The sequence below is a fragment of the Panicum virgatum genome, chromosome 5K, assembly GCF_016808335.1.
Source record: "Panicum virgatum strain AP13 chromosome 5K, P.virgatum_v5, whole genome shotgun sequence".
Lineage (NCBI taxonomy): Eukaryota > Viridiplantae > Streptophyta > Magnoliopsida > Poales > Poaceae > Panicum > Panicum virgatum.
Window position 1 is genome coordinate 39541901 of NC_053140.1, and position 15780 is coordinate 39557680.

General features: G+C 45.3%; 1 protein-coding gene across 4 annotated transcripts; it reads left to right on the plus strand.

Moving 5' to 3' along the window:
- Positions 1-6786: 6786 nt before the first annotated feature.
- On the plus strand, positions 6787-10191 carry LOC120707434 (DEAD-box ATP-dependent RNA helicase 25-like). Of its 4 annotated transcripts, none has more exons than XM_039992339.1 (6): positions 6787-7232; positions 8187-8259; positions 8383-8438; positions 8623-8755; positions 8845-9308; positions 9476-10191. In XM_039992339.1, exons 1-5 carry the CDS (start codon positions 6934-6936, stop codon positions 9070-9072), a joined length of 789 nt encoding a protein of 262 aa, XP_039848273.1. In that variant the 5' UTR covers positions 6787-6933; the 3' UTR covers positions 9073-9308; positions 9476-10191. The 4 variants fall into 4 exon arrangements, 1 of the variants encoding a protein (XP_039848273.1); XR_005689002.1 differs by having other exon boundaries at positions 6845-7232; positions 8187-8293; XR_005689001.1 differs by lacking the exon at positions 6787-7232 and adding an exon at positions 7251-7734 and having other exon boundaries at positions 8187-8293; positions 8383-8755.
- Positions 10192-15780: the final 5589 nt, after the last annotated feature.

Below are 15780 nucleotides of genomic sequence, written 5' to 3' on the forward strand. Positions count from 1 at the left end.
ACCCCATGCACATCTCTTCTTCCAAATCCTGTCTAGCTTTGGTCTTGATCTTGTACACTTTCATCTAGGCATGGTGAGACAATGTCCCGGAGAGACCATGGATGATGTGGTGCAAAGGAGGCAAAAGCGCCGCCATGACCCTCGCAATCAAAGGGAGGTTCCTCCTCCAAATCCATCAAGGGAACTTCATCCTCATCAACGTACCGGCAAGGAACCTGCTGGAAGTAGCTCACGGAAGGAGCCAAGGAAGGCTCCCTACATCATGCAAGGTCAACCTATGCCTCCTCCATCCCGTGCGAATCCAACAAGGAGGGGCATTGCTCATGACATATGTCCTCGTACTCCTCCGCGTTTGCAAGTTGAGTACTGCCCAGAGCAGCGCACCTATCCACACATTTCAAGGCTCAAGAGACCCGGAATTGTTTATGGATTCGAGGTTGAGATGGGAAGAAACTATTATAAGCAGGATGTGGCTCTTAGGGAGGCTTGCAAGGAAGAAGTATACAAATATCAGAAGTGTGAAGGGCTTGAGACACGCTTTTGGTGCAAGCTTCATGAAGATTTCTACTCCTCAGTCGTGATGCGTAAGTCTCATGCACCCATTGTTCCTTGCAAGTATGTGGATTGGACGTACTATGAGAATATGAATGATCCATTCTTCAATGAAGCCATGAACAAGTGCAAGGAGATGCGATTATATGACATCATGGGTTTTAGATATGATTTGAATGAGGAGATCTTAGGCCAATTTCATTGCTCTCTTTACTATGATGAAAGAGAGATTGCCTTCTATTGGACCACCGAGGGAGTCAAGTATGGAGTAGATTATATGACCTTCTCTCGAATTTTTGGACTTGGCTCTGAGGATGAGAAACAAGATCCTATTCATGTTGAGGAACAACTCAAGCCATATCAAGTGCCTACCTTATTTTTCAATCTTATTTGCGCTCAGGAAGGAAAGGCAAACAATCTCCTTCCAGCCTATTATGCAATGAATCAATTCTTTAGAGCAACAATTGATGCAAAGGATGGTGATTCCGCGGCACTTAGATACTATGCTGTCAATCTTCTGGCTTGCGCCTTGCCCGGCGAAAAACCATTTTGCATCATGGACTTCTGTAGCGAAAATGGTCTCTCATGCCATATTTCAATATAATGTTTTGGCGATTGATGACACACACAATACTTGGACTAATATATGTGTTAAGATGATCATTATTAGACTTATAGGTCCAAGGGATGAAAAGATACAAAACCCCGAAGAAATCAGGTCGAAAGGACCAAGACAGAGGTAATTTGCACTCACCGGTTAAACCGACGTGAGGCAAATTACATACACCGGTGCAATGAGCTCAGAGAAGACTCAGTCAGCAGAGTGCACCGGATGAACCGACGATGGGAAAAATGATGGCGTCGGTGCAATGGACCCAGAAGCTGAGGCTAGGGTTTGGCGTCGGTTGAACCGACGATGCCTGAAGACAAGCGTCGGTACAGTTGTCCAGAGACTCCGTTTTTTGGGGGTTTCTGAGCTTACATACACCGGTTAAACCGACGGTGCTTTTCAAGAGCGTCGGTGCAATTGATCAAGTAGCCGTTGGAGCAGTAACAGCTAGTTACTGGGAAAAAGCATTCACCGGTTGAACCGGTGATGACAAAAACTGAGCGTCGGATCAACCGGCGTTAAGAAATTTTGTCAGACTTTTCCCAACGGCTAGTTTGAGGGGTTGGGCTATATATATGCCACCCCATGCCTCATTTGAGAGTGCTGAAGACTAAGGAAGCATAAAAGAGTTGAAGATCCTCTCCAACCACCTTAGAGCTTCATTGTATATCCTATAGGCTTAAGCACACTTGTGAGAGTGCTTAGTGCTTGATTAGGCTTAGTTCTTGAGAGAACTAGCTTGAGTGAAAGCCTTGCTGCGGCAAGCATCTTGTGTACTCGTCGTGTGACCCTCCGACTTGGTGTGGAGAGGCAACGACACTTTGTGCGGGGAAGGAGACCCCTCTTGGTGAGAAGCTCCGATAGTGAAGACGGTGCCGTTGGTGACGCTTCAAGAGAGACGGTGGCGGTGGCCTTGTCTTGGTGACTTGGCGCCACTTAGCCTTTGCTTGCCGGAAGCCTTGGTCGCGAACGCAAGACGGTGATCAAGCGAAGAGACTTGGCATCACACTTATTCTTGTTGGACAAGTGGTCGTGGACGTAGGGAGGGACTTGGTGTCCTAACCGAACCATGTTAAATCGTGTGTCTTGGTGTCTTCTCGAGAGTTTGCATATTCTCTCCCTTACCTCTTTACTTACCATATTATATTTCTACATTTACTCTATCTTGTGTGCCTTTACTTTCCTAGTTAGTTTGATTAGGATTGGCTATAGGTTGCAAGTCTTTTGGGGTAAGTAAAGAGTAGCATAGATAAACCTTAGTCATAACTAGCATGTGTAGGACGTGTTAGGTTTATCTTATGCAAGTAGATTGAGCCCTAGGATTAGAAAGCGAATTAGCGACCCTATTCACACCCTCCCCCTCTAGGGTCAGACACCCCGGTGATCCTTACAACTTCATTTAGAATGAGCTGAGAAGGACAATGATTGAGGCCAAGAAGTCACTTCCTGCTGCACCATATATCATGTATATGATTGAGAGGGTGTCAAAGGTCACATTTCCTAAGATTGTCAAGCATGAGCCTCTTCACATGCGTGCCCGCTCTGGAGATGCACCTTCTCCTCCTCCTCCATCTAATGCCGGGTCCACAAGGAATCCAAGATTTGATCCTGCTCCATCTTCCTTGGGTGCCTCTTCATCATCCCGTCATCATCATCATGATTCATTTGTGAAGAGGGCCCTCCGCAGCTTGTTTGGGATGTGCAGGAACATTGTACAAGATGTCCATGAGAATGCAAGGTCGATCAATGAGATTCGGGGTCACATGGGGCTCCCTTTGGATCCGCACCGTGAGTTGCCTGCTTTTGATGATCCATTCACTGAGTCAGATGCTGCCGATGAGGCTGCTATTGCTGCTGCACATGCTCCTCTTCCTCGTGCTCGTCGCCAAGCTCGCTCTCCTCGTCACCGTGCTTCTACCTCTTCTCGTCGTGGTCCTCCACGAGGCCAAGAGATCTTTGATGAGGATGAGGAGACCGAGGAAGACGTGCCCCTCAACTACCGAGAGCATCCCGACTCCGAAGAAGATGAGGACACCTCCGAGGACACCGACCAAGATGATGATGAGTAGATGGATTTTATATCGCTTTTCATTCCCTTTTTGGCATTTGATGACAAAGGAGGAGTGAAAATGCCATTTATGTACTCATTTGGGCATGTATCGAACTTATGTCGTCCTTCATTCCATTTTGAACTCCTGTGATCGCTTGTAAGGACTATGTGGTGTGAGAACTCGTGTTCTATTGTGTGCTACTCTGTGCTTCGCTGTCGAATTTGAGTTTGTTCTAAGGAATTTATGCTAGTATGTGACACATTTGAGCTGTGTGAGTATTTATTTTCTGTGTTTTGATTCAGCTGAGCTGGATACTCCGGGCCACAGGCCGGATTCTCCGGATTTTTCTGTCTGGAGTTTCCGGGCTCCTACCCGGAGTCTCCGAGTCCTGCTGCCAAAACACATTTTTTTAGTGGATAACATGTCATATGCATCACACATGTTTTGCACATACCTGCTCACCCCACTGTAAAAGATATAAGGGTTTCTGTGGTTCTGTTGTGTATTTTGCCATTTTTGACGTCTGTAAAGTCAAATTTGAAATTCAAATTCATGGCATATATTTAGGGGGGGAGCTCTTATATGCTAGTTGTTTATCGCTTTATGATTATCAAATGAGCTACATGTGGGTTGTCATCAGTCACCAAAAAGCGGGAGATTGAAAGTGATCTAGGCCCCTAAGTGGGTTTTGGTGAATAATGACAAAACACATGTGCATTTAATCGTGTAATTGAGCATGTGTGCAGGTGATAAATTTGTACAGGTGAATCAAGTGACGATGTACGACCCCTCAAGAAGGAAATGAAAAGGCGATGTTTAAGCATACTCAAGAAATTATATTTTACATTTGAAATTTGAGTATGGGAATGCCGCACTATCAAGAGGGACTTGATTTAAAGGTTTTGATTTGAAACTAGTGCTCAAGAGAACCTAGACAAACAATTGTGAGCCACAAAGCAACTCAAAAGAACAAAAACCAAAGTTTTTCCTGCCTAACCCGGATACTCCAGATATAGGGCCGGATACTCCGGGCCCCATTGCCCGGAGTGTCCGGGTGACTATTCACGGGCTGAAACTTAGGGTTGCCCGGAGTCTCCGAACATATACCCGGAGTCTCCGGGTACCCTTTCGCCCAACGGCTAGTTTTGGGCTGAAGACTATAAATACACCCCCTCCTTACCCCTTCTGCCCTCTCTCTTTAAACTTTGACAAACTGAACTCAAATCCAAGCCAAGAAAGAGCTCTCTCACTCCCCTCTCTTCATTCTTGAGTGATTTCTTTGAGGAATTTGTGTGAGAACCAAGCAAGAGCAAGGATTCGTGCTAGTGAGCCTCATTCCCATCTCTTGAGCACTTGGTTTTGGTCAAGCCCGCGGATTCATGTTTGTTACTCTTGGAGCCTTGTGCTCCTAGACGACTAGGCGTGCTTGTGACTGCTCAATCACGATTGTGAGCTGCACAAGAGGTTTGTAAGCTCCATTCCTCACCGAGGAATCCATAGTAAGTGACTTTGGGCTTGAGAGGTGATCTCGCCCTTGGGAGAGGAACATAAGGGTTCTTGAGCACCGTCTCTTGAATCCTTCCTCAACGGAGGCGTAGCACATTCGGGTGTGAACTTCGGGAAACAAATCTATGTCTCTCTTTTGTTGTATTACTTGTTCTCTTTGCTTTTTGCTTGTGTGACTTCCTTTCTAGGGTTTAAGCTTGATCTACTCATATACTAGTTTCTAGTGAGTTTTGTTTGTTGGATATCAACCTTAAGGAACCCCTGGCACTCATTCTATAGCTCGATCTACTTTTCATACACTGATTCCTGCAGTTTTCATTCATGTTGTTTCATACCCGGAGACTATGAATATAGCTCCGGATACTCCGGACACAAAACCTGGAGTATCCGGGCTTATACCCAGAGTATTCGGGCTGAGTCTGCATCTGACAGGTTTTTAAGTGTTTTTGAGCTGCAGATTGCCTATTCACCCCCACCCCCCCTCTAGGCATCTTAAGGTCCTTTCAGAGGGTCTTTGGAATTCTTGTTGCATTGCCTCCTTTAGGAATGATGGTTTGCCTCGCTAATAGGTTCACATAGCGGTAGTATGGAAGCATATACGAGGTTTAGCAATAGTCATCTAGTGAAGTGCTACTAAGATGCGTATATTCTATTTCCCCATCCTTGAGCTCACGATAATATCAAATCATGAATATCATTCTTGCCAAGACTAGTCTCATTGGTGAATCCATTTTTTTTGCAAACTATTTGTAAGTACACTTGTATCAATCCCCCTCGATCCTAAAATGCATGATTGTGCCATATTTGTCAAAAGATAGATTTGTGAATAATTGAGCAATGACTTCATCATTCCAATCATGCCTAAAAGTCATCATAGCTTTCACATTCTTAGCCTCTAAAGCATCTAAAGCAAGATGGAGAGAGTCATCCTCCATATCCATACATGCTTTCCAATCAATCTACCTTTCACCCAAAACCGAATTGATTTTCTTTCCTAAAATGATATAATTGTAGAAATCGACATGAAAAAGATTATTATTACGAACCGGTGGTCCACCACAAACTGATCTTTCGCATAAGCAAATGAATCCTCAAAGCGAATATTTTTTATTCCATTAGAGTTAGTAGACTAATCACAAGGTAATGAAGGAATCTCTTGACCATGACCATGTCCTTGCCTCTTAGCCTCAGATAGCCTCAAAGGACCGATCCTTGTAGCATTGCATCTACTGTTGTAGGTGAAGCAACATCATCATTACTAGCAATTCCTTGAGCATCACCCTTCACCACATTAGCGGTGTGAGTTTCAGAAGGTACCTCAATAGCAACAATACCACTACCCCGTGCTTTAGATACAGCTATCTTCTGAGTAGGACAATGTCTAGAGAAATTTCGAGACAGTCCATCTTCCTCACTTTCCATTTCATCATCCTCCACAATCACTTTCTCATAACTTGGAGCTCGACCATCAGAGTGCCCCGGCCCATAAGCACTACAATATGCATAGGGTGCATAGGATTAAGCATTGTGCTGAAGGAAAAATATCAAATGAGTTAAAAAAAACTATTAGATTTGATTTAGGCAAATTCTGACAAAAGATTTATTAGTGCAAGATATATAGCCAATAGAATTAGACCTTATAAATAATATTTAATTGATGCTTATAGAGTAGATTGGTCGAAGAATCCATTTTACTCTCTCGGTTTCAAATTATAGTTTATTTGATTTTTAACATTAAACTTAACCACTCGTCTTATTCCAAAAATTTATTAAGATATAGTAAAATTAAAGTAATTATTGAAGAACTTTTATTAATAAAACAAATTCCAAAAATAAATGATATTTTGCATAAATTATTTAACACAACGAGTGGTCAAACTTGAAAAACGAATTATAATTTGAAGCAGAGGGAACAATATGACAGATCAGGATGGAACATACCTAGTTACCTCAACGACGAAGATTTGGACCTTCCCTCGATTTTCCACAGATTTAGAGGTGATGTATTGGAGATTTGGAGTAACTCGAGAGAGAGAGAGAGCGAGCGAGCTGCACAGGCACGGTCGGGTGTGAGAAAGGGGCAAATGCAGTGGTCAACCCGACCCCGGTAACCGGCAGCTTTTTGGTCCGGCTCAGCCGGGAACCGCCGCACTCCTCTGTTCTCCTCTCCCGCCCGCCGTCTAGGTCAAAATCGCCGACGCCGCCAGCCAGATCATGTCGACCAGCGCCAACCCGAAGCCGAAGCGGCGGCGGCGGGGACCGCCGAAGCAGGGCCCCGCGTCACCCGTGGTGGCCACCGTCGTCGGGGCAATGGTTGCCCACGAGGTGGGCGGCGAAGGGGCGCGGAGGGACGCGAGGCAAGCGCCCCCGCCCGCTAGGGTGGTCGCCACCACTGCGAGGGGAAGAGGTTCCGGCGGGGAGGGTGCCCGCGGAGTGGAGGGTTCGGCGTCGAACGCTGGTAGGAGCGCTCACGAGGCAGGCGGCGTCGATGGCTCGTACCTCACCGAGACACGGTAATGCCCTGTCCCCCGCTCATGAAGTAGATCGGCTGAGTGTCTGAAATCCTGCCGAGCTTTGTTGGAACGAAGGATTCTGTTCTAGTGTTGTTCTAATTCTATGGCTACTGGTAAAGCATAGCGATTGGGATACCGACATTGTAATTCTTTGATATCTAGTCTAATTCTTTCGTCCTCATCGTATTTTTAATTCATCAGTATGTTGTAGGAAATTGTTCGATGCTTGTAAGATATCTAGTACCACATGTCAATTTTTAGAAGTTTTCATCAGCGTTAAGAGCTATAGGTAATTGAGTTCATCTGAAATTGGGAGCTTATTTTGAAATGTGAAATTCGATCTTAACTGTAAGTTGTTTGTAACATTGTTGGCTTCCCTCTCAGTGCTCATCTGATTATTGAAATGGGAACTGCTAACTATCACCTTGAGTGTTTTAGAGGGATGCGATGCCTGGATTTTTTTGGCCTCAAATTTGTGCTTAAGGGATTGCAAGTGAATAATGTAAGAAAATATCATGTGTTTTTTATGGCCTCCTGGCATCTATCCTTTTTTGTTTATACCTTAATTCAAGTTATATTGGAATTGCACTAACTTTACACGTGAGTTAGAATCATTTTTCCGTTGTAATTTTCGATAATGGTGATATAATAAAATTAAGATGTTAGAACCCTGAATAATACCTGATTCTTTTCTGTTAATACAAAGTTAGATCTAATGTCGTAAATCGTAATTGGATGGCTGAAAAAATGGGTGCCGGGGACACCCCTGATGAGGGTCATCTTATTACTGCTGCCCCTGATGAAAGTCATCTTATAATCCTGTGTCTTTACTTCTGTTATGCTTTATTTGGTTATTGTTATGCATGTCGAATGTTTTATCAATGTGAGTCATATTATAATCCTGCATCTTTAATGCTGTTGTGCTTTATTGTGTTACTGTTATGCATGTCCCAGGTTTGATCAATGTGCTATTTCTCCACTGTCACTGAAAGCTGTCAAGGATGCTGGATATGAAAGGATGACCCAGGTGCAAGAGGCTACTCTGCCAATAATTCTTGAATGTCAGTGGACATGCCATTACTTTCGAATGGTTTGGTACCAATTTATTAGGAGCCCTGGAAATAACATGTCAATTCCTTTTTGTTTACAGGAAAAGATGTCCTTGCAAAAGCAAAGACAGGAACTGGAAAAACAGTTGGCTTTTTGGTATTTATTGCCCTTCAGCCCAACTAGTCAATTTGATTGTCATAGTAGTTTACTCAACTATTGCAGTGATACAACTGTGGGATTAACCCATCTGACTGAGTTTACTTTAGCTTCCAGCCATCGAAGTTCTCACTGCATTACCTCGTTAAACGTCTATAAATTTGCTGGTGATGTGCCCTACCAGGGAGCTTGCAAACCAAGTGGCTTCAGAGGCTCGGAAGCTTCTCAAGTATCATCGCTTATTGGGTGTTCAGGTTGTAATAGGTGGCATACGGTTACCGCAAGAGCAACGGAGCATGCAAGCTAACCCATGTCAGGTTGTACACATGAATTACAGTAGTACAGTGCATACACATAGCACATCTAGGTGCAACTCATGCACTAATACTTTGCATTCTTCAACTAGATTCTTGTTGCTACCCCTGGAAGGCTTAAGGATCATCTTGAGAACACACCTGGATTCTCGACCCGAATTAAAGGTGTCAAGGTTCTTGTTCTTGATGAAGCTGACCGCCTACTGGATATGGGATTCAGAAGAGATATTGAGAAAATAATTGTTTCTTTCCCAAAGAAAGGCAGACACTGCTTTTTTCTGCTACTGTTCCAGAAGAGGTTCTCTTGTAAAAGGATATAAAAATAAAACACGCGTATTCATTGAGAAATTTATCTGATCTTGTAGGTTGGCCTGCCTGCTGATAGAGAACAGTATATACACAGTCACACAGACTTGGTAGGACTGGACGGAAAGGCAAGGAAGGCCAGGGCATCTTACTGTTGGCTCCCTGGGAAATGCATTTTCTTAGTACGGTTAACGATTTGTCAATATCAGAGGCTGTGGCACCTTCAGTTGATTCAAGCATTCGGGCAGTGGTAAGTTCTATATAGTATTTGTCATCTGTCCCACTATGTGATTTGGTCAATCTTGTGCAAATTTTGTAAGGGAGGTCGTATCTTGGCTGCTCAGGATATCTGAAGTGAACTTTGGCCTGTAAAGATTAACAGCCTTTATGTTTTTATATTCTGTCTCGACTTTATAGGTCAAAGATGCAGTCACAAGAGTGGAGATGAAGAGCAAGGAATCAGCCTATCAGGCATGGTTAGGGTACTACAACTCAAACAAGTCCATCAGTCGAGACAAGGCCAGACTTGTTAGGCTGGCTGAAGAGTTCAGCCAGAGCATGGAGCTTGAAGTCCCGCCAGCCATACCCAAGCTCATTCTACGGAAGATGGGCCTTAGCAATGTTCCTGGGCTCCGGTCTGCATAACTATGATAACCCAAATTCAGCAGAATTTGACCAAACCATACTGCTCACAGCTTGGTTTTGGATATCAGCACTTCAGCAGATTGTTTTTTCTGAAGTTCAGAAGTTTCTGACCATGCACCAGGTTCAGAAGCCATGGCTTCAACAATGACTGCTCCATCTTATCCGAAGCTGAATCTTGACGGGTCCGTTATCCACAGCAGACAGGTTCAAACAGCCCACCAATGACTATTGTTCATATAGCAAGTTGTTCTAAAGGCTATGGATTTGATCCTGATGACCTGATCCAGTTTGAGAAAAAGATGTGTGTGTGCACGCTGCCCCTCAGGCTAGATATCCGTGGATTGTACCACTACATTTCTTTATCAGATACTAGTATCATCCCATTTCTTCCATTCGAGCATTATTATTTACGAGTGCACATTTTTCTCGTTCCTCGATGATACCATCTGAATTATAATTTGTGCTCAGGCAATGACCAAGTTCCTCGATGATACCATCTCAATTATTATTTGTGCTCAGGCAATGACCAGCCAATTCATGAAGGTAATGCTGCGGTCCTCGCGCTTTGCCTTATTCAGCTGTCTCGTTTTTCTTGCTCTATGCCTCTATGGCCATCTCAGGACAGCGTACGCGCCGTGCCTGCCTGTCGCCGATGCGATCTGTGCACTCTCGATCGAAAGCTCCGTTTGACAACAAAAATGTTTAATCCCGTCAACAAACGACAAATCGAAGTATTTTTCATCAAAGGCTCAAAGCACTCGTTCATTTCTAGTTTCGTTTATATCGGTTGAAGGAGCTGTAGCTGCAAAATTCGAATCGAATTAGTAAAGAATTTCATGATGAACTAGTTTCAAAACAATAATCGCAAATGCCCTGAAAGAATCTGGCACAGAACCCATGTCGCAAGGTACGGTCAAATTGTATACACTGGAATTCCCGTGGTCACGTGTTCGTGGTGAGGGACGGTGGGAGCCGTGGGAAAGTGGAGAGCCCGTAGGAAAAGGATTTGGTGGACGGCCACGCGGGTGCCGTGGGCGCGCCACGGTCAACGTCACGACATTTGTGTTGGTCTGAACTCTGAAGGCGATGAGCGGACTGATGTATCATCCTGATCTATGCTCCTCAAAGGCTCAAATCATGCATGGTGCACGTTGGCTAATGCACCCGCTCCGACAATTGAGGTGTGTTTTATTTCTAAAGCATTTGCATGCATTGTTGTCTAATGGACTGATGGAATCATGGAACAGTGAAGTACAGTAGTATAGCATTATCAGCGAAGAGCCTACGTTTTTCCTTCAAATATTTAAAAAAAAAAATTAAATAAAAACATTCGTTCTTTTTTTTTCGTTTTCAATATGGGCTGAATTATTAGGTCGGATTGCTTGTGTCCTTGCAGTGTGAGTGTGACAGGCTGACAGCTGAAGACTGAAGGGTGGTCTGCGTGGAACAAGGATCCTGATCGTTCCATCCAGCATGCATTTCAGCTGCAACCGAGACGGTCCCTAAGAATGGGCAATTCAGCATGCACCTGTGCTCAAGTCCCGGGTAGATGGAGTCGGACTCTGTTGGCGCTGTTAAGTACCCATTTTATCCCTAGCTAACCGGGCGCCAAGTGGCTCACGGCGAGGCGCGGCGCGCTAGGAGCGCGCGCTCCATGCAGCGCACCACCTGGCCCCTGGCCAGGCCGGGCTCCCCGCCAGGCGGGCAGCCAGGCGGGTGCATGTGCGCCTGCGCGCTACTAGACGCCACAGTTCATCAGTTCCGACCGGGGAGCAGGCAGCGCGCGAGGGAAGTGAATGCGTGCAGGCCGCCGCACCGCCCAGAGCAGAGCGAAAGTGGGCGGGCCGTCCGGCCGGGCCTGCGTCCACCGCCGCCCCGTCGTGGTACCAAGGTTAACGGAACCGTCGGTAACCGGTCCGGTTTGACCGGTTACCGGTCAAACCAAACCGGTCAAACCGGTCCGGCCCGGTACCGGTTCGGTCTGATATGAAACCGGTCGAAATTCAAATTTTAAATTTGAATTAAAAAAATGAAAAATTCCCAAAAAATTCCTAAAAATACTTCAAGATGCAATGAATCTAATGGTGTCAAATTTTCTTCAAAATTCGTTCATTGAGTATGGTTTGCGGAATTTATAAGTTAAATAAAAAAAGAAAAAAAAAGCCGCGGCCCATTAAGGGCCCATCGCGTTGCAGCGTTCATTTAAGCAGGCGTCCGAGAACCCTTCGCCAGAACTCGCGTCTCCCTCATCCGCTCCCCCCTCAGTGAGTCCAGTCCGCCGCCAGAAGTCCCCGACCGCCACCCTTCGCCGGCTAGCCGCCCTCAGATCCCGGCTAACCGGTCTCCCGCACCGGTAAGCCGGACCGGTAGCAGATCTACCGGTCCCGTCCGGTTTTCCGCCCGGGGAGACCGGTTTACCGGTCTGGGGAGGCGGTAAACCGCCTATTAGCGTCGGTAAGCCGCGGTCAGGTTAGTTTTTTTTCCTAGGATTTAGGTGTATTTAGATGTTTTGTTTTAGGATTTATGTGTATGACTTAGGTATATTTAGAATTTAGGGAAGATTTATTTATATTACATGATTTTTTGCACTATGTAGTAGGTTTTAGCTAGATTTAATTTAGGTGTATTAGATGATTTTTGACACTATAACTTAGGTAGGAGTAAGAATATTATATGATATATTTTTGTTGTGCATGTATGCAGATAGACAATGGCAAGCAGAGATGTTGTATGGGAACACGGTGAAAATCTTTATCCCGGATGGCGATGTAACTATTGTCGTACGCAGAAAGGAGGAGGTGGTGCGACTAGATTGAAACAACATTTGGCTGGGCGCGGGGCAGAGGTGATCCATTGCAGGAATGTGCCACCTGATGTGCGGGACTTCTTTCAGCGTGAGTTGGATAGGGCAAAGAAGGCAACTGCTGACCGGGCCCGAGAGAGGTTGAGACGGGAGAAGGCTGCAGTAGAGGGAAACTATCCCGGTGATGAAGAAGATGAGGAGGCTCAGGTGCAGCGTGCCATGGATCTATCGAGAGCGGAAGCAGAGTTCCGACGGGGGGTGGAACAGAGAGGAGGTGCATATGAGCGTGGAGGGGGTAGTGGTTCGACGAGGGGGAATGTTATGCAGAGAATGTTTCGAAAGTCCACTTCGCAGAGGGAGAGTCCTGTGGTGGAGGACTATAACTTGGCAGTTGGTGGGAGAAGAGGAATGACACAAACAAGGATTGATACAGGCTCCTGGACGCAGAAGGGTAAGAACGCAAAGGAAGCTATTGGTAAAGCTTGGTCAAAGTTTTTCCATATTGCAGGAGTACCTGGAAGACAGGCTGACAGTCCATACTTTATCAGCGCGGTCAGAGAGACACAGAAGTGGGGTAAGTTTTCTTTCATTGCAATGATACCTATAAGCTTACATTTTTGTATCTTATGATTTTCATATGGTTGCAGGTGAAGGTATCGCATCACCCACTGGACGGGATATTGATGGCAAGTACCTTGATCAGAATGAGCAAGACTTGAAGACGAGGTACGTAAAGTTTCAGAAAGACTGGCCCTTATTTGGCATCACGTTAATGTGTGATTCATGGACTGGTCCGACGAGGATGAGTGTCATCAACTTTTTGATATATTGCAATGGGGTCATGTGGTTCCATAAGTCTGTTGATGCGACTGGAAGAATTCAAGATGCTGCATATTTGTTCAAGGTAGTCCCTCAACCTGTTCCATTCACATTGTGTATGTTTTGTCATGTTACTAAAAAATCCGTCTTCCATTGCAGGAGATTCGAAAGGTGGTGGAAGAGATTGGACCGGAGAATGTCGTGCACGTAGTCACCGACAACGGCTCGAACTACAAAAAAGCATGCAATGAACTACTAAGTGATGTGTATGACCACATAGCTTGGACACCTTGTCTAGCACACACCGTCAATTTGATGTTGAAGGATATAGCTCGAAGGCCTGAACATGGTGTTATCATCAAGCAGTGCAAGCGAATTTCAAATTGGTTACACAATCATGGTCAGTTGAATACAATGATGAGGAACGCAATCGGTGGTGAGTTGGTCAAGTGGAATGCCACTCGATTTGGAACCAACTACATGTTCCTAGAGAGCATCTATCGGAAACGTGATCGTTTCATGCAGTGGATGGCATCTACTGAGTTCCAACACAGCAAATGGGCGAATACCGAAGATGATAGATTTACTCATGCAAGTTTTTCAAGTATGGAGTGGTGGGATGCATTGAAATATATCATCGACACAGTTCAACCAATATACAAGTTCCTCCGCTTCGCTGATCAGGACAAGAAGCCGAACATGTGCGAAGTCGTGATGGCCTACCAGACTATGAAACAGGAGCTGAAGTCTTTCTTTGGAACAAATCTTTCCACACTGAAAGAGTATGTTGAGGTGGTGGACGAGAGGTTGGGTGATGTGTTCATAGGCACGTATGTGGGTCCAGGTAAGCACACATCAGTCGTCTATTTTTAAACTCTATTGAAATAATGCTTATTTGAAGTGATTTATATTTTGCAGCTGCTGTCCTAAATCCGAGGTATGCCTATACGATGGATCTAACTCAACAAATGTTTCGTGGACTTAAGGATACATTTCAGCGCATGACTGATCTCCAGAGCGCCGTCCAGGCATTGCAGGAGTTTGACGTGTTTCGGCAGAAAATTGGCGAGTATAGCAGTGATATGGCAATGCGGATGGCGATGGACCCAAAGACATCCCCATGTAAGAGTTATTCCGTATAAAATTGTTATTTTCTCTATTCGAAAATATTGCTTACATACTCGGTTGCACATGCAGCGTCCTGGTGGATGATGTTCGGATCAAGTACTCCAAAACTGCAGTACCTTGCCATGAGGCTTGTTTCACAATGTTGTTCGTCCAGTGGATGCGAGCGGAACTGGAGTACTTTTGCCTTGCTGCATACAAAGGTTCGCAATCGGTTGTCGCACAAGAAACTTAATAAGCTTGTCTATGTCAACTACAATCTTCGTCTCCGACTTGAGGAGGTCTCCGGCCCACTGATGCGTGAAGAAGGTGATTTCATTGACCAGCTAGCCCATCTTTCTTTCTATGATGAGAAAAATCCGGTGCGGGAATGGATGGAATATGGTAGATCTAACCGGGCTCCAGTTCTAGACGAGGATGATGATGACGGCGACATCCCTCCCATATTGTCAGAGATCAAATAAACGTGTCAGATCTACGTGAGGCTACGGGGAATGATTCCATCAGCGATTGGGCACGTCAAAATATAGGTGACACTCACCTAGGGAAGAGAAAGTTGCACAATGGGCCTAAGAAGGGTGACTCGAAGCGTCGAAAAGGCAAAAGAACAGCAAAACCAGTGAGCAGCGACACCGAGACTGATGATGGCGAAGGTGAGCGCAGTCCTCCGTATCAGGAGTCCGAGGATAGCAGCTCGGCCGATGATGGTGATGATGGTGACAGTGCTCAGCCTGATGCTGGTGGTGGTGGTAGTGGTGCTGATGCTGCTGCTGGTGGTAGTGGTCATGCTCGTGGTGTTCGTTTCACAGGTATATATTGCACATATAAATACACACATATTTCTGACTATTGACTACTAATTATGAAATATGGTTGATTGCAGGGGAAACTCAGTTCACACATGCTACTCAGGACACCGACCATGGAGCACCGCAATCGCAGAGGAGAACAGGTGGACCGACAGACTATGACAGTCCACAGATTCTTCTTCCTCCTACAGCGATTCGAGGCACTCTTTTCACTATCTCATTCCTGACATCAGCATGCAGCCACCGACGAGATGGGTGTACGAATGGGAAGACCCCCATTTTTACACTATGTTAGTTCAGGAATGGCAGACAACATCGGCGTGGACGGGCCAAACTTGGCAACACTACAAGGCTGAGCTGCTTAGAGTGCGAGGCATCGCTTTGATGTCCACCACCGAATACCAAACCGCATCTCAAATGGGGGTCTTCCCATTCCTACGTTGAACTTTCATTTCATGTGTATAAGTGTATGACTCCGTATTTGTATGCACCCTATTACTATTGTATTTGTATGCATGATT

Coding starts and splice junctions, on each gene's coding strand:
- LOC120707434 (XM_039992339.1), top strand. CDS start 6,934: ATGTCGACCAGCGCCAACCCGAAGCCGAAGCGGCGGCGGCGGGGACCG. Junction 7,233..8,186: donor TCGTACCTCACCGAGACACG/GTAATGCCCTGT, acceptor TGCATGTCCCAG/GTTTGATCAATGTGCTATTT. Junction 8,439..8,622: donor GAAAAACAGTTGGCTTTTTG/GTATTTATTGCC, acceptor GTGCCCTACCAG/GGAGCTTGCAAACCAAGTGG.